Genomic DNA, 25,807 nt, shown 5'->3' with positions numbered 1-25,807 from the left:
TTTATGAACATTTGGAGAGGTATAATATTATTAGGAATAGTCAGCATGGCTTTGTCAAAGGCAGGTCATGCCTTACGAGCCTGATTGAGGATGTGATTAAACACATTGATGAAAGTAGAGCAGTAGATGTAGTGTATATGGATTTCAGCAATGCATTTGATAAGGTACCCCATGCAAGGCCTATTGAGAAAGTAAGGAGGCATGGGATCTAAGGGGACATTGCTTTATGGATCCAGAACTGGCTTGCCCACAGAAGGCAAAGAGTGGTTGTAGATGGGTCATATTCTGCATAGAGGTCCGTGACCAGTGGTGTGCCTCAGGGATCTGTTCTGGGACCTCTTCTCTTCGTGATTTTTATAAATGACCTGGATGAGGAAGTGGAGGTTAGTAAATTTGAAGACAACGCAAAGGTTGGGGGTGTTGTGGATAGTTTGGAAGACTGTCAGAGGTCACAGCGGGACATTGATAGGATACACACTGGGCCGAGAAGTGGCAGATAGAGTTCAACTCAGATAAGTGTGAGGTGGTTCATTTTGGTAGGTCAAATATGATGACAGAATATAATATTAATGGTAAGACTCCTGGCAATGTGGAGGATCAGAGGAATCTTGGGGTTTGAGTCAAGAAGACACTCAAAACTGCAGTTTGTCTCTATGGTTAAGAAGGCATACAATGCCTTCTTTATCAACCATCGGATTGAGTTTAAGAGTGGTAATGTTACAGATTTATAGGACCCTGGTCAGACCCCACTTGGAGTACTGTGCTCAGTTCTGGTTGCCTCACTACAGGAAGGATGTGGAACCCATAGAAAAGGTGCAGAGGGGATTTACAAGGATGTTGCCTGGATTGGGAAGCATGCCTTATGAGAAGAGGTTGAGTAAACTTAGCCTTTTCTCCTTGGAGCGACGGAGGATGAGAGGTGACCTGATAGATGTGTACAAGATAATGAGAGGCATTGATCATGTGGATAGTCAGGCTTTTTCCCAGGGCTGAAATGGCTAGTACAAGAGGGCACAGTTTTAAAGTGCTTGGGAGTAGGTACAGAGGAGATGTCAGGGGAAATTTTTTTACTTAGAGAGTGGCGCGTGCGTGGAATGGGCTGCTGGAGGTGGTGGAGGCGGATACGATAGGGTCTTTTAAGAGACTCCTGGGGAGGTACATGGAGCTTAGAAAAATAGAAGGCTATGGCCCTAATTAATTTCAAAAATAAGTACATGTTTGGCATGGCATCATGGGCAAAAGGCCTGTATTGTGCTGTAGGTTTTCTATGTTTCCATGTTTCTATCATCGAGAGACAGTGGCTTTCAACAGCTGTAGGTAAAGGATTGCAAATAGTGCCTGTACGTGCTTAATGTTCATAGTCTTTGTTCTTCTTCATCTCAGCTCATGAATTTACCATTAATATTTCAATAAAAAGAATTAGTATTTCAACAAAATAAATTCACAGTAAAACGCTGATTAGTAAAGCAATTTTTAATACTTTTGACTATTTTGGCAGGAAAGTTACCAGACTAATGAGGACTACTTGCGACTGCTGGGCGAGATTATCAGTGTGTTTGGAGCAATTGTCATCCTGCTGCTAGAAGTAAGGGATGCCTCACATTCACCATCTCCAGCTCACTGAGACAACATCATTGCTGCTTGTGAGCTAGTTTCTCGGAAGCAATCAGCCAGAGCTTCGTTGCAAAGTAGCAGTACCACTCCCCATTATTTACATGTTGATGGCTCTCCAACCCCAGCCAGGCAAAACTGAAGATAGATGTCCAAAGATATGTAGCAGTCGTGGCTCTTAGCTATTTCACAGAATTTCACAGAAGTAGAGCCTCGTTGTTGTGTCCACTTCAGCATAACAGTAGTGTGGTCACTGTTCATGTACAGAGATGTTAAACCATAATGACCAGAAGAAAAGTTTCTTCTCCATCCTATTACATATCTCTTTATTAAATTATAATTCTTAAATACAACCAATCAATATATACAAAAAATTTGCATTGATTCCTTCAAATTTAATTGAGATTTTAAAATTATTAGCCTGGATTGATACAAAGGCAAATGCCATGTATCACTTCGCATTACAAAAATCTGACCTCCTCCCAATCCTATCTCATATTTGGTATTCAGTGATATCACCTCCTGGGCAATCTTTGTGGCAAATTGAGTTTTATTGTTCTGGGAGGGGCCATTGATCTGGGGTAGATAGTTATTTTAGATCAGCTGTGTGCAGGGAGGGACTCTTGTATGAAGACACCTCTTTATCAAAGTCAAAGTTTAAAGTACATTTATTATCTCAGGTATCCAACCCTGAGATTCGTCTTCCCACTGACAGCCATGAAACAAAGAAAGGCTATGGATGCATTCAAAGAAAATATCCAACACCCAAAGCACAAATCATGCAAACAACAAAAAATGAGAAAATAACACACAAAATATTAAACATCAAAGCACAGAGTCTGAAACAGTCCAGAAATGTTCAGTTTAGTTCAATTTTGCACTGTCATTTGTAGGCGGCAGAGCCAGTCCATCCTGATCAAAATCACACAAAGTAGTAATAAAAAAGGAGTAACCAGAAATCTGAAACACATAAAACACAACTGCAGAGTTTTTAAACTTGAAACTTGCACGAATATCAATCTCTGTCACTTTTCACCACCACCAAATGTTTTTGTTCCCAGATTCTGATCCCCTTTTTTAAGGTGTAACCATTCCCCCAATTCCCAATCACAGCTCAATTCAACTATCATTAACTGCTAAACTTCTCTGCTAGGTCTGCCCATTCTTTCCACAACCTCAAACCCTCACTACACCAAAAGAAACAACATCACTCATGGCTTGCCAGTAGCTAACTCTGCTTTCTGAGTCAGAGGTTATGAGAAAGCAATTGAATGAGGTGTAGTTAAGTGCTGCTGGTATGTTGAACTTGCCTCCAGAATTTGGTTCCACTGAATGGATAGAACTAAATCCCAGCAGCAGCACATACAATACACAGCTTTAACAGTGCAAGCAACAAGGGTTAAATTTCATTTTTCTGGGCTTCCAGGTGGATGTGACAGAACCCCTGGTATTGGGTCAGTTGTTGGGCATGTTCAAAGCAGAGATTAATGGTTGTTTCTGTGGAAATCAGAGCCTAAGTAAATCAGACAAGAAAGAGAGTTTGAGTTAGTTGTATTGATGTGCTATCATTCAATGGTGGAAGACAATGCCCACTCCATTCCTATGGCCCACTATGCTGTTTTTAAAGTTCATATGATTCTTGCATGAACTGGTGATAAGTTGTTCACTTTTGATATATAGTGTTTGTTTGCTATGATTTCTGGGTTTTAGCTTCTCAGATTTGATTCTATTAAGAGGGTTTTCTCCCTTCATCTTGCTTGCTGCTCCCAAGGGAAGGTTCCTCCGTTCACATGGTCTCTCTGTCCCTCAATGCTGTTTGAGGATGGTAGTGAAGTTCTGGGTGGGTCTGCAGTTTATGGATTGGACTGTAGGTCGATTGGACTTTTAGATTTTGTGTCTTTATATTCTGTGTTGTCGCTTGTTCTTTCTTATTGCCATTTGTGTGATTTGTTTTTATTTTTTGCTTGTGGGGGGGGGGGTAGGTTGATGTTGTTGCCAATTGCACGATTTGGTTTTCTTTTGTGCATGGTAGAGTGCTGATGTTTTTCTTTGAATGGGTTCCATGGTTTTCTTTGTTCCATGGTTGAATCTCAGAGTTGTATACTGCATACGTACTCTGTTAATAAATGGATTTTAAACTTCGAACTTTTCTTTGGCTCCATCTGTCAAGGTTAATGCCACTCCTGACACTTCATTTTCTTGGCTAACACTCTGGTGCACCATTCAATCTTCTGAATTTAGTTCAGACTCCTGAGGCTGCAGACCACAGCTACAAGAACCACCATTGATGTAGTATCTTCATGATGAGGGGAAAGCCAGAGGGTTCCCAGATGTTCAGTGAAGGCTGGCACTTAACCATTCAGTGTGTTGCTGACATTGGAACATGCACACCACTCCCTACAAAACTTCAGCACTCTTCAATCCTTTGGACTATAATCAACTGTATGTAGTAAAATTTACATCTGAGGGTTAATGAAAGAGATATTCTCTTTTATTAAGTATGATTATATCAGACAAGACTTACCTTTGCATCGAGGTTCCATTAAAGCTTATCCATTTTCCAATATTAATACCTTTGTGTAAGACTTCAGCTTGCAATTAAAGTAAGAAAAAATAAAATTTAAGTTTTAAGCAGTAGCTTTATTCTTTTTTTTTAAACTTTTTATTGCATTTTTAAATGGTTACAAAGTATGAAAAAACAATGTATATAACCCTTACCCCCTCCCCTTAACCCCTCCCCCCTAACTGCCCTATAAGAAATGCAGATGAGCAACAGGCCCTGTTCTTCCCCTGCCCCACTATGTTGGGCATACGCAGTAGTAGTGCCAGACGTACAGTCATCTGAAAGATGATGAAGCACTGTGCATCAGGCCCTTCTTTCCTTGCCCCCTCTCCGAGTCCCATTCCTGCCCCACTGGGATTTGATTTGTGTTGCTATTAGAAATATGTATTTTTTTCATTTTAATATTTCTTGCTTCATTTGATAAATTAATTGTCCATTCTTAATAGGTTCATGATGTATTGAGATACGGACCAAAGAAATACTTTGGTAGAACTGCGCTGGGTGGGCCATTTCATGTCATCAAGTAAGTTTGAAAGGTTCTACCTACTTGCAGATTCCTCTTGCATTGCTGGAACTCCCAGTGAATGGCAGGGACTTGGAGAACTGTCTGTGTGTCTGTTTGTCTCTTGTACTACATGCAAGATGGCACTGGAGATGGTGACTTGTTGTAAGAGGCTTCCTGCAGATTCACTCATTCCTGCTATTATAATCATTTAATTGTTTTAAATATAAATTCTGTATCTCATTATTATTATTATTTTACCTTGTACCTTGTTGCAATGTGTAATGATTTGATCTGCGGGACAAGATTTTCACTGTATCATGGTACATGTAACAACAATAAACAAATTCTAATACAGTGTGGTTGGATAGGACATGTCTTTGTATATGTGGGTGACACTTGAATATTAACATTTACCCACAGAAAGCAAGACCAAGTTAATGAATATATAGAACAGTACAGCACAGGAACAGGCCCTTCAGCCCACAATGTTGTGCCAAATCAAATAAATTAGTAATCAAATGACCAACTAAAGTAATCTCTTCTGCCTACACCATGTCCATAACATTACAATTTTCTCATATTCATGTGCCTACATGAACATATCTTAAAACTCTTGAATGTTTCTGCCTCTATCACGACCCCGGGCAGTGTATTCCAGGTACCCATAATTCTCGGACTTAAAAAAAAATCGCCCCAGCACCTCTTTTGAAATAACCCCCCTCACCTTAAATGCATGTCAGCTGGTATTAGATATTTCAACCATGGGAAAAGTATACTATCTGTCTAGTCTATCTAATGTGAAGTGTGTCATTGCGCAATGTTTCAAACATTTTACCACAGCAGTAATTGTAACTGACAACGTTTGCAGTGTCAAGCCAATGAATAGCACCGCATTTTGTGTTTCCTGAAGCTGTAGAGCTTGGCTATAAAAGATCTTGAGTTGGTTTAAATAGGATGGAGACACAAGAAACTGCAGGTGCTGGAATGTGGAGTGAGAAAGAAGCTGCTGGAGGAATTCAACAGGTCTGGCAGCATATGTGGAGGCAGACGAATGGTCAACATTTTGGATTTCAGGCTCTACATCAGGACCCACCACACAAATACTGCCTGACCTACAGAGTTACCCTGTTATCCAGCAGCTCACCTCATTATTGAGTCTGAAAATTTATACAGCCAGCACCTGCCACAGGTGGAGAGCCAGGTAATAACATCTCTTGGGGTGTCATGCTGATTTGACTGTAAGACCATATGGAGACATAGGAGCAGAATTAGGCCACCTGATTCATCGAGTCTGCTCCGCCGTTCAATCATAGCTGATCCTTTATTTTCCTCCTCCTCAACCCCAGATCCTCACCTTCTCCCATAACCTTTGATGCCATGTCCAATCAAGAATCTATCAATCTCTGCCTTAAATACACCCAATGACTTGGCTTCCACAGCTGCCAGTGGCAACAAATTCACACCCTTTGGCTAAAGAAATTTCTCCACATCTGTTTTGAAAGTGTGTCTTTCTATCCTGAGGCTTTACACTCTCCCACCATGGGAAACATCATTACCACATCTATTCTGTCTAGGCCTTTCAACATTTGAGATCCCCCCCTCATCTTTCTGAGTTCCAGCGAGTACAGACCCAGAGCCATCGAACGTTCCTTATATTCCTGTAATCATGCTTGTGAACCTTGTCTGGACCCTCTCCACTGCCAGCATATCTTTTCTAAAAAGAGGGGCCCAAAATTGTTCACAATACTCAAGGTGAGGTCTCACCAGTGCCCTATAAAGCTTCAGCATCACATTCTTGCTCTTGTATTCTAGACCTCTTGAAATAAATGCTAACATGGCCTTCCTCACCCCTGACTCAATCTACAAGTTAGCCTTCAGGTTGTTCTGCACAAGAACTCCCAAGTCCCTCTACATCTCAGATTCCTGGATTTTCTCCCCATTTAGAAAATAGATCGCATATTTATTTCTACTACCAAAGTGCATGATCATGTATTTTCCAACATTATATTTCATCTGCCTCTTTCTTGCCCATCCTTCTAGTCTGTCTAAGTCCTTCTGCATCCTCAATGCTACCCATCCCTCCACCAATCTTCGTATCATCTGCAAACTTGGCATCAAAGTCATCTATTCCATCATCTAAATAATTTATATACAGCCTATAAAGAAGCGGTCCCACAACAACCCCTGCAGAACACCACTAGTCACTGGCAGCTGACCAGAAAAGGATGCTTTTATTCCCACTCACTGCCTCCTACCAATCAGCCAATGCTCTAACCAATCCACTAACTTTCCTGTAATACCATGGGCTCTTAACTTGGTAAGCAGCCTCATATGTGGCACCTTGTCAAAGGCCTTCTGAAAGTCCGGGTGACTAATGTACCTTTCGGTCTTTCTGCTTTTTGAGCATCTTCTCTCTTGTCACAGCAACTGCATCCACTTCTCTTCCTTCACACACGACAACATCAGACATACTGCTAGTGTCTTCCACAGTGAAGTCTGATGGAGAATACTCATTTAGTTCATCGGCCATCTCCTTTTTCCCCATTATTATTTCATGCCTCATTTTCTAGTGTTCCTATATCCACTCTCATTTCTCTTTTATTTTTGACAAAACTTGAAAAAACTTTTACTATCCACTTTGATATTATTTGCTAGCTTTCTTTCATATTTCATCTTTTCCCTTCTAATAATTTTTAGTTGCTCTCTGTAGGTTTTTAAAAACTTCACAATCCTCTAACTTCCCACTAGTTTTTGCTTTGCTGTATGCCCTTTCTTTTGCTTTTGTAATATCTTTGACTTCCTTTGTCAGCCATGGTTGGACTATTTTACCATTTGTGTGTTTCCTCATTTTTGGAATACATGTGTCCAGTACCTTCCTCGTTTTTCCCAGAAATGCATGCCATTTGAAGCTGTCTTTGCCATTCTGGAGCTGGATGCCCCTAGTAACTGAATCAAAATCATTGAGAGTGGTGAACCTGTGGAATTCGTGCCACAGGTGGCTGTGGTGGCCAAGTCAGTTGGTGTATTTAAGGCAGAGATTGATAGATTCTTGATTGGTCAGGGCATGAAGGGATATGGGGAGAAGGCAGGAGATTGTTGATAGGGAAATGGTCCAGCCATAACGACATGGGCTAAATTGCCTAATTCTGCTCCTATAATCTTGTGATCTTATATGTAGTGAAGTTTGTTTTGTGGCAGCAGTACATAACAGCAGGACATAAAAATTACTTTCAGTTACTAAATAAGTAAGTACTGCTAAGGAGGAATAGTGAGATAGTGTCCATGGCCCATTCAGAAATCTGATGGCAGAGGTGAAGGAGCTGTTCCTAAGATGTTGAGTGTGCATCTTCAGACTCCTGTATCTGCATCGTAATGGCTGTAATGGCTGTATGTCCCAGATGGCAAGGGTGCATAATGACAGATGCCACCTTCTTCAGAAACCAATTTTTGAAGAGGTCCTTGATGATTGTGGATTTTGCCCACAATGGAGATAAAATACCTCCCCACCACCAGTTCGGGACTTGAACCAACTGACCTGTTCAAGAGTCAGGTTTCTTCCAGAGGGGCGTTGGTCACTTCAGAGGGGGCTCATACAGAGGATATCAAGGGTAGGAGAAGCAACACGGAGAAGAAGAGGAGACAGGAAACTATTCTCAGCAAGACATTATTTTCACCCAGCCTGTTGAGGAGACAGCCTTCCTATTTGAACCTCAGTGTGTGACCTCAGTGAACATGTGTAACCTCAGCAATACCATGACCTTACAAACAACTTCTCACTGCCCCATCAGAACTTCAGAGCAGGATACAGACTTCATTGCCAGTAGCTGTCAAGGCAGTTCTAGTTTGCTTGGAGGTCCCTCTTGGCTCAAGCATGCTCTTGCCTGTATGCTGTACTTCATAATGTCTTTAATATTTTAAATAAATTGTCACAATGAGTTCCAGCTGTGTCTTGGTGCCTCTTTAACTGGCACTGATTTGAAGCAGAGCAGGCAAGCTTTAACTGGTGTCAGTCATTCTCTATGCAGGCTGTCTTCTAAAGAGTTATTTCTGAGACCATCAGTGGTGGCACTCACTTCCCACAACAATTATGTAGGCAAATAGACAGCATGACATTGGTGTTTTGAATTGCATAGTAGAAAAGGGCTTTTTTTTCATGCACCACAATTCTTAACGTTTTAAGGGACCAATCACTCTCTTTATCCCCCTTTGTTATTGGGGTGTTGACTTGCTCACCCTTTATTCTTGATTCCCCGTTTCTCTTATGTTTGAACATTCTTATTTCTCACTTTACTTTATTAGTGTTCACTTCTTGTCCCATTTTTCTTTCCATCACTTGTTTATGCCTCTTTGGTTTGTGTTGCCCACATTCACCTTCTGTATCCCATTTATTGGGATACAGCATAAAATAGCCCCTTCTGACCCTTCAAGTCACAGTGCTCAGCAACCTTTGATTTAACCCCAACCTAATCATGGGGCATTTTATATTGGCCTATTAACCTACCAACCAGAATGCTTTTGGATTGTGGGAGGAAACCCATGCAGTCACAGAGAGAACACACAAACAGGAATTGAATCCAGGCTGCTGGTACTATAAAGTGTTGTGCTAACCACTACGCTAACAATGCCCCCACTTTTCTCTGCCTCTCACTGGCCAAAGAAGAGCTTTGCATTTTTCTACTGTTGTGTGCCCCCTAACTGTGTAAATCCTAAAAATCTCAAGGACAAAATTTTTGGGAGGTCTCAAGATGGCGCTTATGGAGTGAAGGCGGTTTTAGGCTTTGCTCCAATCCTTTTACTTTTTTTTAACCTACAAACACCCCCTAATTGATCTTTTTATACCTATTCTAAAGGGGTTTAAACATATGAAATTTTTTTCAACTGTTTGAATCATTTTCAACTCGCTGAACTATCTAAAGCAAAAGAATTGAAACAGACGAAAGAACCAGTAACTTTAGTAGCAATTGCGAATCTTATGGACGACAGACTTGGAAAACTGGAGAGTAAATTAACAGCAAAGCTTTCTATATTTGATGAAATTTTAAAGACATTTGACGCAAAACTTCAAGCACTTACACTGGAGTCACAAAAACAACAAGCAAGCATTTTAGTTCTTGAAGAAGCCGCTCGCCAGAGAGATCGTATAATTGAAACTTTGCAACAACAGCAAACTTCAACTTCTCAACAGATGGATCGTTATAAATCTAAAATCACTGATCATGAAAACCGCTCTCGAAGACAAAATCTTCAGTTAATTGGGATTCCGGAAAAATTTGAGAATGGCGATCTCACTGTTTTTTCCTCCAAATTTTTAATGGATGTCTTTGGCTCAGAAGTACTGGATTCCCCTCTAATAATCGACCATGCACATTGCATTTCTCATTTTCATTCAGATTCAAGTTTGAAACCATGACAAGTAATTCTCCGGATCCATTATCCTCATACCAAAGAGCGTTTGATTCGGGCTGCACAGAAAAAGGGTATGATCAGCTTTCAAGATTTAAAATTCCGTATTCTGGAAGACTACAGCCCTGAAGTTTTAAGGGCAAGAATGGCTTTTAAATTGGTTATGTCAGAAATTCATCAGAAAGGCTACAAGCAAGCGCTGTTATTTCCAGCACATTTGAGAGTTACTCTCGAAGATGGAACTTATTGGCTGTTCAAATCTCCAGCGGATGCTCAAAGATTTCTTGACGAATAACATTTTATCGGGTTGACTAATGTAATAATTAGTTTATAGATTTGGATCTTTTATAAAATGATTTTTTTTTATGTATGGCTTACATGTATTTTTTATACATGGTAAAAGTCCGTTTTTGGTTTATTCTGAGTTTGTTATTTTTTCATATTATTAATCTGTTAGTTTTGAAAGTAATTTATTAGGGTTTTCTTTTAAGTTCGTATACACTTTTTAATATTTTTAACATTTAAATATTAAGATTTTTAAAAAAAAATAAAACGTCGTTTCTTCTTATAAAGAAGAAAAGTTCTTATAAAGTTCCAAGCACTAAGAAAGACCTTAGTGCTTGGAACGTCACATCCGTTTTGATATGTTTGAATAAGTTTAAAACTTTCTTTTAAAACACTAATTCAATATTATTCAGTAATGGGTTTTATCATTTTAATTTTTTTTCTAAATCCTTTTGTTTTATATATATAATACTAATTTTATATTTTAATTTTTGTTATACCAACCCTTTCTTATAATATGGGTGGTTTGTATCTTTTATTCAACTTTTTTTTTGTTTGAGTTGCCTTCTTAAGACATGGGGGTAATTTTAGTGTTAGATTGCTTGCTTGCCTCTTTTCGGCTTTTTTCCTGGGGTTTTGAGGGCGGAGAGAGGGGGATTTTTCTTCTTTCTTTTTGCTTGCTTTATGCTTAGTTTCACTTCATGGGCTCATATGAAACTACAAAAATGGTTGCAGTGCCGTGACTTCCGGTTCCTCCTTGAACTTACTTCCCTCTTCCGGATTCATGAGTTCATCTTTTTTTTAACCTTATGTGTTAATTGTAATAACTATTGTTAATATGGATAGGGTTATTAATTTTGTTTCTTGGAATACTAATGGTTTAAATCATCTGATCAAACGGAAAAAAAATATTCAAAGTATTCCATAGAATGAATGCTAATGTTATCTTTGTACAAGAGACTCATGTAAGGAAGGTGGATAGTCAACGTTTTTTTAGGTTTTGGAAGGGTAAACAATATCACTCGAATTCTCAAGCCAAAGTAAGAGGCGTTTCCATTTTTTTTATAGATTCTTCACCCTTCTTTGTACACCATGAAACAATTTCAGACCCACAAGGTAGATTTTTACTTATTACTGGTCTACTTTTTAATCAAAAAGTTGTTTTAGTTAATGTTTATGCTCCAAACACTGATTGTCCTGAATTTTTTAAGTGTCTATTTACATCCTTTTCCAATTTGAATCATTACAGGCTGATAATGGGTGGGGATTTTAACTGTTGTTTAAATCCTTCGATGGATAGATCCAAGCCCACCCAAGCTCTTCCAAATAAATCGGCCTCTCTTATTAATTCTTTTATGACTGATTCAGCAAATTTCAAAATTTGGCATTTTTACACCCCAATGACAAAGAGTTTTCATACTTTTCTCATGTTTATCATAATTATTCAAGAATTGATTACTTTTTCCTTGATCGCTGTTTACTTACACATGCTATCGATTGTATATATGACTCTATTACCATTTCTGATCATGCGCCTTTGAAGTTATCTATGAAAATAATGGATTCATCTATTAGTGCTAAATCTTGGAGGTTCAACTCTATTTTATTGCAGGACTTAGACTTTGTTAATTTTATCAAACAACAAATTGATTTGTTTCTCTCAACAAATTCTACAGCAGAGATCTCTAGTGGAATTTTATGGGACACTTTTAAAGCATTTATTCGTGGACAGATTATTTCATACTCTGCTGGAGTTAGGAAATGAACTAATTCTAAAATATTAACATTGGTTGATAAAATCAAAGCAATTGATAAGATTTATTCAGTGACCCCCAGCAAAGAACTTTATAAAGGAAGAGTGGAACTCCAAATGGAGCATAGTTTGTTATTATCTTCTTCGATTGAAAATCAGTTAATTAAATCTAGAACCCAGTTTTATGTATATGGTGATAAGTCTGATAAATTATTGGCTAATCAATTGAAAACTGCTTCGGTTAAACAACAGATTACTAGGATTCGTAAACAAGATGGCACTCTGATGATCGACCATAAAGAGATAAATAAAACCTTTCAAGATTTTTATAATTCCTTATATCAATCAGAATTTGCTGATGTTTCTTCTATAATAGATGAATTTTTAAGGAAATTGAATATTCCAAAATTAACAGTAGAGGATAGTGTATTCTTAGATACACCTATCATGGAAACTGAAATAAAAAAGGCTATTTTTTCAATGAATTCCAGTAAAGCTTCTATTTCTTTAATTCTTAAAAAAGATAATGACCCTGTTGAATGTGTATCCTATATCCTTGCTGAATACAGATTTTAAGATTTTTAGTAAAATTTTGGCTACTAGATTAGAAAATATATTACCTCAAATCATTTCTGAAGATCAGACTGGATTTATTAAAAATCGCTATTCATCTTTTAACATTAGAAAATTAATTAATATTATTTATACTCCTTCACCCAAAATACCAGAATGTGTCATTTCTTTAGATGCTGAAAAAGCATTTGATAGAGTTGAATGGCCATATTTATTTAAAACATTGCAGCATTTTAATTTTAGTTCAAAATTTATATCATGGATTAAATTAATATACTATAAACCCTTGGCTTCGGTTTTTACCAATAATCAAAGTTCTCCTTTTTTTCAATTATTCTGTGGTACAAGGCAAGGTTGTCCTTTAAGACCTTTACTATTTGACATTGCTTTGGAACCTTTGGCTATAGCCATTCGTGAATCACCTAATATTTTGGGTATTACTCGAGGGGAGGGGACGTATAAGTTATCATTATATGCTTTGTTACTATACATATCTGACCCTGAGAGATCTATTCCTGCTATTTCGTCCTTGCTTGCTCAGTTTAGTAACTTTTCTGGTTATAAATTGAATGTTAATAAGAGCGAATTATTTCCATTAAATATGCAAGTTCCAATTTATAAACATTTACCATTTCAAGTTGTTACAGATTATTTTACTTATTTAGGTATTAAAATTACTAAAAAACATAAAGATTTATTTAAAGCTAACTTTTTACCCTTAATTGACCAAATTAAGCAACTTGCTACCAGGTGGTCTCCACTATCTTTGTCATTGGTGGTTGAATTAATGCTATTAAGATGATGGTATTACCCAAATTCTTATATTTATTTCAAGCATTACCAATTTTTATTCCTAAATCTTTTTTTGATATTATTGACTCCAAAATATCTTCTTATCTGTGGCAGAATAAAAATCCTAGACTAGGTAAAAAAATATTTACAGAAGCCTAAGAAGGAGGGCGGTTTGGCTTTGCCAAACTTGAGATTTTACTATTGGGCAGTTAATATACGATATTTTGGACAAAAGAATCTACTACAGCTGCTTGCCCACAATGGGTAACTTTGGAATGTAAATCTGTACAAGACTTTTCATTGTTTTCAATTTTAGGATTTTCACTTCCTTTTTATCTAAATTGAATAAGCAAATAACTAATACTATAGTCAAATATACATTGCGAATTTGGTTTCAATTTCGTAAATTTATTGGTTTGAATAAGTTTATTTTATCATGCCCTATAATATCTAACTATTTTTTTCGGCCCTCTTTTATGGATCAAGCTTTTCTTTTACGGAAAACAAAAGGTATAACATGTTTTCATGATTTGTTTTTGGATGATAATGTTATGTCGTTTGAACAGCTATCTAATAAATATAATTTACCTAAAACCCATTTTTTTAGATATTTGCAAGTTAGGAATTTTTTGTATAATGAGTTACAGTCTTTTCCGAAACTATGTCCATTGGAGATTACGGAGAGAATTTTAGCTCTGAATCCTTGTCAAAAGGGTTTAGTAGCTGTCATTTATAATATGATCATGAAAATACAGCCAGAAGTATCAGAAAAAATTAAGAAGGAATGGGAAGAAGAATTTCTTTGTCTTATATCCACTGAGCAGTAGGAGAAAATTTTACTATTAGTCAATTCGTCCTCTATTTGTGCTAAACATGCCCTAATACAATTTAAGGTTGTACATAGAGTTCATATGTCTAAGGATAAACTTGCTCGATTTTATTCTCATGTTAATCCAACCTGTGACAGATGTCATTCTGATGTTGCTTCATTGACCCATATGTTTTGGTCTTGCCCTTGTTTACAAAATTACTGGAAAGATATTTTCAGTATTATTTCAAGAGTTCTGAGTATCAATTTCCAACCGCATCCTATTACTGCAATTTTTGGTTTACCAATGGTGGATAATAGTCGTTTATCCTCTTCATCTCGACGAATGATTGCATTTGTTACATTAATGGCTAGAAGATCTATTTTATTGAATTGGAAAGAAATTAATCCTCCAACTATATTTCTGTCGTTTTCTCAAATTATCTCTTGTTTGAGCTTAGAAAAAATTAGAAGTGTTGTTTTTGATCCTTCAGTTAAATTTGAAGAAACTTGGAGACCATTTATTCAACATTTTCATATGAGTTAAATTGTCTTTTCCTAAACCTCACTTTTATTATCCTTAATTATTTGGATGAAGGTTCGCAGTTATTGGCACTACTGTATGTATCTAACATTATGCAACGGCCCATGTTGGTTAGTGTTTTTTTTTCCTTCTCTTTTTTTGTTTTTTTTTTCTTTTTGTTTCTTTTGTTCATAAATACTATGTTTGGGAGGCTATATATATTGATTATTATATATTTGAATGTCTACTTAAACTATCAACTATGTACTCTCAAACACTTTGTATTCATGTTTCGTTTATGTTTGCTTAAAAATTAATAAAAAGATTTAAAAAGAAAGAAAGAAAGATAAAATTTTTGAAGTTCCCTAAGCAACATAGTGGGTTTGACTGTGTAATGGTGCACAGTGTGGCATTTTGAATGATTTGTTTCCAGGTTTTGTACTACTCTAAATTGTGCTACCATCTTTGTACCATTCTGTATTATTTCAGTCAACACTGTATTTACAGTTGTGTTTAATATGGCCACATATACTGTTTACTTTGCAAGTTTCACATGAGGGATGTGTATATGACAGAAACTAATCTGAATTCATCAAACAAATGTTTTCAGGGGAAACATGGTGAATGAAACTTATCTTTTCTGTACGTAAGAAAGAACTTGTGCTTTTAGAGCACTGAGGTTGGAAATGGCATGAGAGATTATGTTTGTTTATTGCATTAATACCGGCTTCATTTTAGAGTGTTTTACATTGGTGAGGGGAGGGTTCAGGGACAAATGAAATACTTAGTTAAATTTCCAAAAAGGTGCTAAGACACCCACAAACAATACATTTTCTGCAGTATAGCTTGGTGTTGTTTTATGTCCTGCAAGGAACTTCTGAGCCACCATCTCACAGTTTCACTCTGCACCCAGTTTCATTGTGCTTCTGATCTCTCTATTTTGCATTGCTGCCACAACTCTCCCTTGTTTCTGTGCACTGCAGTATCTGCTATGGTGTCATGGTCCTGGCTGTGCTAGTGCTGCGGCTGACATCAATGCCTGGTGAGTCTGTTCCTATGTCCTTCGCCCTCATCCTTGCCTGGTGTAACATGATGTACTTTGCTCGAGGCTTCCGTTTGATGGGACATTTCACCATTATGATCCAGAAGGTAAGTGTTTCCAGTTAAATAAATTTTATAGCTGTACATTTCAGATCATTTATGCTCCCTGGGAGCTGATTCTAATGAAAAAAATGAAGTACAATCAGTACATAATTCAATAATGATATAATTTAATCCAAATTTGCCTTTAGTTAATGAACAAATCAAACAAGCCTGTTACTATCTACATCAATGACTCAAAGATAATTGTGTTTCAGATGCCTGAAGAATATAGTGATAAAATCATAGAGACATCCAAAATAGAAACAAACCCTTTAAACCAATAAGTCACTGCTGATTATTAAACTATTTTTACACTAGTTCCCTCCTAACCCATTCTCTTCTCCATAAATTCCCATTCTCCACCACCTTCTTAATATCCATTAGTGATAGTCTTGCTAATTTTAATCAGGCTTTTTATCATTGCATGGAAGTTCAATGCAAAGACATGAAATTATTGTAAATGACTGTACTGTGCAAATGGCTTATGCACATATATAGCTAGCACCCCAAAGACTCTTGCACAGTACAGTATTTGTCAACTTGGAGCGGAAAGCGAGTTTGTAAAGTTGGCAGGAGCAAAGGATGTTGGGAATGGTGAGGGTGTGGGACAGGTGACAGAGAGCCCAGGGGCACGGGTTGACATAGACGCAGATACCCCCAGCCCTGAGTCACCAGGCAAGGTTATTTGATTCCAAACAAATGAATTATTGATCATTACAGAATGTCTCTCTAGTGCTTCCCACTCCCTGCCCTCTCCCTTCCCCTTTCCCCAATCATGAATCTCCTCTCCCTGCACCATTCCCACTCTCAATCCACAATAGAGATCCATCTCAGAATCAGGTTTATCAATCCTCAGGAATGTTATGAAGTTTATTTTTGAGGGAGCAACGCAGTGCAGTACATAACATTACTACAATACTATGAACAATTCTTAGACCCCTTGCTATATATATGTGCTTAACACTTTTATATGGTACCATGCAAAAATAAATAGAACACAAAAATGGATTACGAGGTAGTGTTTGTGAGTTTGTGGATTGTTCTGAAATTGGGTGATGGAGGGGAAGAAGCTTGTCCTGAATCATTAAGTATGGGTTTTCCACACTAATATCCAGATTGTGAAAAATAAATAATGAAAAAAAACTAATTAAATCAAGATCTGAACCATGCAATCCTATCTTTCTGCCTGTTTAACCTGTACAACTATCATTTGTCAGTTTGTTTATCATATCTCCATCTTTACTGATGGAACAAAGAAGATAATCAGGCTATGGTAATAGGGTGGCTGACCTCCCAGCCTTTGCTGTTCAGTACCCATTAATAACTCTCCAGCATATCAGCTTAACACAGGCCCACAATCAGTCTAAGAAGATGAGTGTCTGGTCCCAATTGATAAATAGAGCTGTGGGAAACCAATGTTTTTTATAATGCTCTTTTTTCCCCTCCAGATAATATTTGAGATTATACTGCCATTCCTTGTATTGATGCTCATTGTGCTCCTGGCTTTCACATTCAGTGAGTACTCACAGATATTTTCTATGTAACAGCAGCTTTGTACTCCCAGAATAATTTACTAAAGGTTAAGAAGTCTGAAGATATTATAAGCATGACGAATCTCTGGATAAGCAATTCAGTATGGTTTGTTTTCTGTCCTTTCTTTCATTTTCTCTCTCATCTTTCCTTTGTCTTTTTCTCCTTATTGTTCCAAGTCAAGTAGTAGTACAAGATCTACTCTCAGATTCAGATAATAGGAATGAATTTGTGAAAACATTCTCCCTGGCTGGCAGCAGTAATAAGTGTGTGGAGTCACAGTAATGCATTCTAATCTGCCGAGCCGAATGGGTTTTGGAGACAGAATAATATGATTCATTTAATGAACTTAGTTTTCCACTAGACCAAATGTAGGGATTGGGCAATCCTTGTGGAAATTAATGACATGTCTGGTGCTCTTCACTCCTTTTCATTATGCCCCCCAATTTCTCTTTATCTCATCTTGTTATCTCCCATACTCCATCATTTTTATCTCTTTCTACATCAGATTTTTTTCTACTGATTTTTACTTTATATTTTCTTTCTGCTGGAATCCCTGAAGTTGTCAGCTTGGATGCAAAGGCCCAATAATGGGAAATGTTCACAAATGTATCCTAACTTCATTTCCGTTGCATACATTTTTCTTTGCCCAGTATTCAGCTTGGGAGTAAATTGGGGTTGTGCATTAGAGCCAGTGTTAAAATCTAAATGTTTTTTTAAAAAAGGTGTATTTCCTCTCCTTTCCTTGATACTTCCTACTGCTTGGTTTTACCTATCCTTTCCAATTTACTTTGTTTCAGTTCATCCCACTTGCCTTATTTGGTGCAGTTTCAGTACTACAGTGTCTTTCAGTGTATCATTTGCCTTTCTCCAGGTACCCATCTGTCATTCCAAGTCTTGGATCCTGCAAAGTGGGAATATTATGTGGATTTTAGCACTGTTCTTTTCACCATGTACCTCCTCTTTTTTGGGCTTGTCAACATGCCACTCAACTGGGAAGTGATTTTGCCTGACATGGCAATGTTCCAATATGCAATGTACACCCTCCTTGCTTTTGCCATCATGGTCTTCCTTGTTAGCCACATGATGAATGATCTGATTCGACAGATTGCAAGGGAACGTGAAGACATTTGGAGAGCACAGGTACTTTCTTAAAATGTTTCTGGTTTAGCACCTTTGTTTAAGTCAATGTCCTCCTTACTTCAGTGTGGGGGCCCCAAGCTGAAGGTTATGCAGAGGTTAAAACTCAGGAACAATGTATTCCCATAATGGCACAAAGTAAACCCAAATCTCTGAAGGACCTGTAAATCAAGGGTTAAACAGAGAAATATACTGTAAATTATAACATGTTCAGAAAATAAGTGAGTAATATACACAAAATGCTGGAGGAACTCAGCAAGTCAGACAGCCTCTATGGAGGTGTATAAACAGCTCAAACTTCTTGCTGAGACCTTTTAAGGCCTGAGTCCTGAGTCCTGGTATTGGCCCAAAATGTCAAATATTTATTTTCCTCTGCTGCCTGGCTTGTGGAGTTCCTCCAACATTGTGTGTGCATTGCACAAGATTTCCAGCATCTGCAAGAATCTCTTATGTTTAAAACAAATGGGACAGATGGAGAAGAGAGGCTGTGGGGGAGAGGGGGGAAAGTTAATACCTTTAGTGAAATATCAGTAAGATTACACAGCAACAGGCAGGTTGGAAGCTTTGCTGTGAGGCTGTTCTTCATAGCCAAGCGCACACCAGATTATCTTTGTTCTTCTTCGGGCCTGCCGGACCAGAAGAATGTGTACCCTCCTTTCTCTTCACACCGCATGCCTTCTCCAGTGAGTCGGGACTCCTGGAGATCCGCAATGTTCATGTTGTAGTACTTGAGCACACGAGCAACAAGTGTAGTGCGTCTCTCTGGGCAATCAGAGTTAGCATTGTCCAACAGAGGTCGTATGTTCCATGAGACAACAATCAGATTCTGCTTGTGATTCTTACTGCTAGAGTTGGACAAACTGCCAGAGTTAAGCGTGGAGCTGAGTGCTCAACTGATCATCACATGGTGTGGTTGGATCTAATGTCTATCGATCAAACCTCCACACAGACCGTATGCTGCCAAACCACTCAAAAAGCTGAACACCACCAAGTTGTAACACCGTGAGATGCTGATGCCCTGAAATCTTCTATGGAAACTGCTCTAAGCAGACTGGTTGAGAATCCACCAGACGATATAACTGAGCACTGGAATGCCTTTAAAGAAAAGGTGTATGGTGCTGCCCAGGACGCCCTGGGGAAAGTCAAGCGCAAGCATCAGGACTGGTTTGATAAGAGCAACCAATCTGTACAAGACCTTCTAAGAGCTAAGGCAGCTGCACACCAGGCTCATCATCGACACCCAAACTCAAGTTCCAATAAACGTGCCTTTTTGAGTGCAAAATCAACTTTGCAGAGGCACCTCAGAGCTATGAAAGACCACTGATGGGCGAACAAGGCCAAGGAGTTACAAACCTTTGCTGACTGTAATGACTCAAGAAGCTTTTATGAAGCAATTAAGGTTGTGTATGGTCCATCAAAACAAGGCACCTCACAACTCCTGAGCAAGGACAGTACATCCATCTTCACTGAGAAGTCAGAGCACATGAAAAGATGGCAAGAACACTTCCACGAGCTGTTGAACAGACCAGGAACAATCACCAATGAAGCACTGGGCAGAGTACACCCTCGACCCATACTGTTCGAGCTAGATGCTTCACGAGGTCATCAAAGCCATCAAACAGCTAAAACCCAACAAAACACCAGGGCCTGATTGTATTGCAGCCGAGATCTACCAGTATGGTGATAACACACTGACATCATGCCTGCAGCGGCTGTTCACAAAGTTGTGGGGAGCTACAGACCTACCACAGGACTTCAAAGACACATCAATTGTGACCATCTACAAGAACAAGGGAGTCAAGAGAGACTGTAACAATTACCACGGCATTTCTCTTCTGTTAGTTTTGGGAAAATACCTCGCAAAGATCATCCTTAGATGCTTGGCGTCCAACATCAGTGACAACATCCTTCCGGAAAGCCAGTGTGGTTTTCGATCAGGCCGTAGTACAGTGGGCATGATCTTGTCGCTGAGGCAACTCCAAGAGAAATGTGTTGAGCAGCCGAGAAGTCTCTATGTCACATTTGTTGATCTAACCAAAGCGTTTGACACTGTTGGTAGAGATGGCCTGTGGAAGCTCCTACCAAAATTCGGTTGCCCCCCATGCCTAACCAACATCAACCATCAGTCAGTTCTACGAAGGCATGGAAGGCCGCATCAACATGTGTGGTGAGTTGTCAGGCTCATTTCCCATGAGCAATGGAGTAAAACAGGGTTGTGTTTTGTCTCCTATTCTGTTTGGACTATTCTTTGCTGCTGTTCTTCAGGATGCCACCTCAGACCTGAAGTCAGGGGTCTTCCTACAAATTAGGGTTGATGGCGGCTCCTCAACCTCACAAGACTGAGAGGAAAAACAAAAGTCAGGGACATTGTGGCGCAGGAGCTACAGTTTGCTAATGACTGTGCATTGGTTGCCCATTCTCTCAAAGACTTACAGGAGATCACCAGTCACTTTGCCAGTGCAGCCAAAAGCTTCAGACTGACAATCAACCTGAAAAGACAGAAGTTTTGTTCCAATCAGTTCCTGGCTCAAGCTACAAAGAACCAGCTGTCCTCATTGATGACACTTGTCTCAATGCTGCCAACAGGCTTTGCTACCTGGGCAGCATAGTAACATCCTCAGCTTCTCTGGATGGAGAGATTGAGGCAAGAACCAGAGAAGCTTGCTTTGCCTTTGGCCAGCTGAAAGATCAAGTTTGGTCACAGAGCGTGAGGTGGGCCACCAAGTGTGAGGTATACAGGGCCGTTGTCATATCAGCCTTGCTATACGGATGTGAGACGTGTTGGCCATATCAGGGTCACTTGCCTTGTCTTCGCCAGCCCCCCTGACCTTCCCCTATCTGAGGCAGAACGCTCTGTCCTCAGTAAGGGCCTCACTTTTGTCCCCCTCCGCCTCCACCTCAGTGAGTTCCGTGCCCACCATGATGCTGAGCTCTTCTTCTGCCGCCTATGTCTCCGAGCCTACTACTTCAACAAGGAATCCCCCCGCCCCCCAGTGATGATCCATTCTCTCGGCTTCTAGTCTCCTCCTCCTTCTGTTCACCCCCATCGGGCCTTCTACCTGCTCTCAACCTTTTCTTCTCTCACTGTCGCCGAGATATCAATCGTCACAACTTCACCACCCCTCTCTCCTATTCTAACCTCACTCCCTCTGAATGCACTGCCCTTTACACTCTCCGCACTAACCCCAACCTCACCATCAAACCTGCAGACAAAGGTGATGCTGTAATAGTCTGGCGGATGGACCTCTTCCTCACTGAGGCCAAACGGCAGGTCTCTGACACCTCCTCGTACTTACCCCTGCCACAGGACCCCACCAAAAAACATCAATCCACTGTCTCCCGCACCATCTCCACACTCATCAACTCCGGACACCTTCCCCCTCAGCCAAAAAACTCATAATTCCCACATCCCGCACAGCTCAGTTTTACCTCTTCCCCAAGATCCACAAGCCTGACTGTCCAGGCAGACCCATAGTTTCAGCCTGCTCCTGCCCCACCAAACTGCCTACTTGGACTCCATTTTAACCCCATAGTTCAGACTCTCCCCACCTACATCCAGTATACATCCCATGACCTTCACCTCTTCAATAACTTCCAATTCCCCGGCCCTGACTGCTTCATTTTTACCATGGATGTTCAATCCTTATACACCTCCATTCCCCATCAAGAAGGCCTCAAAGCCCTCCGCTACTTTTTGGATAACAGACCCCACCAGTTCCCCAGCACCACCACACTCCTCCGGTTGGCGGAGCTTGTTCTAACTCTCAATAACTTCTCCTCTGGTTCTTCCACTTTCTCCAGATCAAGGGTGTAGCCATGGGCCCCAGCTATGCCTGCCTCTTTGTGGGTTATGTGGAATGGTCTATGCTCCAAATCTATACTGGCACCACTCCCCAACTTTTCCTCCACTACATCGACAACTACATTGGTGCTGCTTCCTGCACCCATGCTGAGCTCATCAATTTCATCAACTTTGCTTCTAACTTTCACCCAGCCCTTAAGTTCACTTGGTCCATCTCAGACACTTCTCTCCCCTTTCTTGATCTCTCGGTCTCCATCTCCAGAGACATCTTCTACAAACCCACTGACTCCCATAACTATCTTGACTATACCTCTTCCCACCCTGCCCAATGCAAAAATGCTATTTCCTATTCCCAGTTCCTCCGTCTCCGCCGCATCTGCTCCCAGGATGAGGCTTTCCGTTCCAGGACTTCTCAAATGTCCTCTTTCTTTCAGGATCGTGGTTTCCCTTCTGGTGTCATCAAAGATGCCCTCACCCACATCTCCTCCACTTCCTGCACTTCAGCCCTTAACCCATCCTTCCGTCACCACAACAGGGACAGGGTTCCCCTTGTCCTCACCTACCACCCCACCAGCCTCCGGATCCAACACATTATCCTCTGCAACTTCCGCCACATTCAACAGGACCCCACCACCCAGCACATCTTTCAACCCCTGCCCCTCTCAGCTTTTTGCAGGGATCATTCCCTCCATGACTACCTGGTCCACACGTCCCTCCCCACAGAACTCCCACCCGGCATTTATCTCTGTAAGTGCAAATGCTACACCTGTCCCTTACCACCATTCCGGGCCCCAGACAGTCCTTCCAGGTGAGGCAACACTTCACCTGCGAGTCTGCTGGAGTTGTCTATTGCATCTGGTGCTCCCGGTGCGGCCTCCTCTACATCGGCGAGACCCAACGCAGATTGGGGGACCGCTTCATCGAGCACCTCCACTCCGTCCATCACAATAAACAGGACCTCCCAGTTGCCACCCACTTCAACTCTGCCTCTCATTCCCATCTTGATATGTCCAGACATGGCCTCCTCTACTGCCATGATGAGGCCAAACTCAGGTTGGAGGAGCAACACCTCATCTACTGTCTGGGTAGCCTCCAGCCTGGTGGTATGAACATTGAATTCTCTAATTTCTGGTAATTCCCTCCCCCTCCCCCCCATCTTAGGTCCCTCTCTGCCCCTCCCCTTTCAACTTTCTGCTCCTTTATTTCTACAGTTCTTTCATGCTTATCCCCTCCCCCCTTTATTCTTCCTTTGATTGGTTCTCCACCTGGCGCCTCTAGCCCTTCCCCCTCCCCTATTACTGGGCTTCGGCCCTCTCTTCCCCCCCCCCCATTCCTGATGAAGGGTCTCGGCCTGAAACGTTGGCTACTCTCTTCTCACAGATGCTGCCTGACCTGCTGAGTTCTTCCAGCGTCGTGTACGTAAATATGAGGCAAGCAGTGCCTATCAAGGATTGGCCCGTACAGCCACCCCAGGATGCACATATCAAACCCACTAACTGACTGAAAGGAACCATCATCATCCTATTGGATGGATAGCCAGAGAGAGTAAGATAGACTTTCTGAGACCTCCTGTGTGCAGAGAAGGTAGAGTACTTGCCTGGAGAAGACAGTGATGCATCATCTGGTGCATCCATCCAAGCAACGCAAGAAATCAATTTCATGACATGCCAAGTTCACAACTCAGGATTTCTGTAACTAGAGGTTTTCAGGCTTGATTCCGTTCTAGAATTTACTTACCTATGTGGTTACATTGATCATTTAATTTCAATATTCACTCATCAATTCCCCATTGTTAATTAGTGGTTAAAAAAAAGCTACTTGCAAGTGGTAGCTCCAGTTTATGAGTTGATTGGCAAGAACTGATTGCTAGTTAAATATTCTCAGTGGAGGCTGAGTCAGTTTTTTGGAATTTTAGTTGGAAATCTTTGCTAAGGAACATAGTAGATACTATCTCAGCCCAAAATGTTGACTATCCATTTCTCTGAGTAGATGCTGAATTCCTCTGGTGTTTTGTGTGTAGTTATAGAGAACCAAGTTGTCACTCTTAGTGATTTCTGTGTTCCTTTACTTTCTCTCTCTTTTCTTTGTTTTTTTTTCCTCCTGGTTGTTCCAAGTCATGAAGAAGTTTAAGATCTACCTTCAGATTCAGATAACAGGAATGGATTTCAGCAGATATGATATTTGGGATTGTTGTTAGAGGGATTTGCCAGTGAGGGTAGAAACAGGATAACTTGGGAGATAAATACGTGGCTGAGAAGCTAGTGCAGGGCTTCAGGTTCTTGAATCATTGAAATCTTTTCTGGTCAATATGACCTGCTCAAAACTGACAAGTTGCATCTGAACCCGAGGGGGGCCAACATTTTTGCGGGCAGGTTTGTTAGAGCTGTTGGGGAGGGTTTAAAAACATTAAGGATGTAGAATCAGAAAGGATAGCAAGTACGGTACTCAAGGTGTTTCATCTAAATGCACATAGTATAAGAAATAAGGTGGATGATCTTGTTGTATGATTACAGATTGCCAGGTATGATGTAGCCATCACTGAATTGTTGCTTTATAGGGGTCTGTGTAGGACCTGGTTTGAATTATTTTTCTATCTTTTTGCTTGTCTCAATATTAATATAGCTTTAGGTTTGATATATATATATATTCAACTTTTTTTGTACAAATTGTAAATTGTTTTTGAAAGAATTAACTTCAGTTGTAATAGTATTTGCTTGGATTTATTCTTTTCTGAAGACATGATTAATATACTTTAGATAAATTTAAGCTGGCCAACGACAGTTACGTTTTTATTATTGTTAGACATAACATTGCAGTTTTTGAAATTTGTTTATCTCTTTTATTATGGCTAGATTCGGTGGGATGAATATCTCATTTTTTTTTAATATAGCTGCAAAATGGAGGACAGGGTTAAGGGTCATTAGCTTAGCATGCGATCATCCTATTGGTCACTTTTTTTCGGGCTTTGTGGGAGGGGGGCTATTAGAATAGGTTTTTTTTCTCAATTGGGTGGTTCTGTTGATGGACATTTTCTCTCAAATATGTCGTCACTTCTGGTCAAATCTGTTCCTTTTGGATTAATGTGCACTTGCGTAATAGTTTTCTTTATTAAGACTAAATTAAATCTTAAACAAGGATGTTAATAAAATTAATAAAATCTTTTGGAATCTGAATGGCATGAATCATCTTATTAAGCGTAAAGATTTTTAAGAAATTAAAAATACTTAATGCAGTTATTATTTTTGTACAAGAAACTCATGTACGGAGACAGGATGAAGATTTTTTTTTCAAATTATGGGAAGATCCTTTATATCATTCTTTATCGACTAATAAAGTTAGAGGGGTATCTATTTTTGTTAACTCTAAAATCCCTTTT

The 25,807-nt window shown here is 39.7% G+C and overlaps 1 protein-coding gene across 1 annotated transcript in view; it reads left to right on the top strand.

Moving 5' to 3' along the window:
- LOC132380199 (transient receptor potential cation channel subfamily V member 6-like) overlaps positions 1 to 25,807 on the top strand; it is an 81,701-nt gene that overhangs the window by 36,072 nt on the left and 19,822 nt on the right. Inside the window, exons 9-13 of the mRNA XM_059948886.1 lie at positions 1,499 to 1,585; positions 4,621 to 4,697; positions 15,800 to 15,965; positions 17,408 to 17,474; positions 18,364 to 18,632. Coding sequence (XP_059804869.1) covers positions 1,499 to 1,585; positions 4,621 to 4,697; positions 15,800 to 15,965; positions 17,408 to 17,474; positions 18,364 to 18,632 — 666 coding nt within the window. The remainder of the gene's footprint in view (positions 1 to 1,498; positions 1,586 to 4,620; positions 4,698 to 15,799; positions 15,966 to 17,407; positions 17,475 to 18,363; positions 18,633 to 25,807) is intronic.

This window comes from Hypanus sabinus, chromosome 23, assembly GCF_030144855.1.
Source record: "Hypanus sabinus isolate sHypSab1 chromosome 23, sHypSab1.hap1, whole genome shotgun sequence".
In the NCBI taxonomy this organism is placed as follows: domain Eukaryota; kingdom Metazoa; phylum Chordata; class Chondrichthyes; order Myliobatiformes; family Dasyatidae; genus Hypanus; species Hypanus sabinus.
The sequence above is the reverse complement of the archived record's forward strand: the minus strand, read 5'-3'. Positions and strand labels throughout refer to the sequence as shown.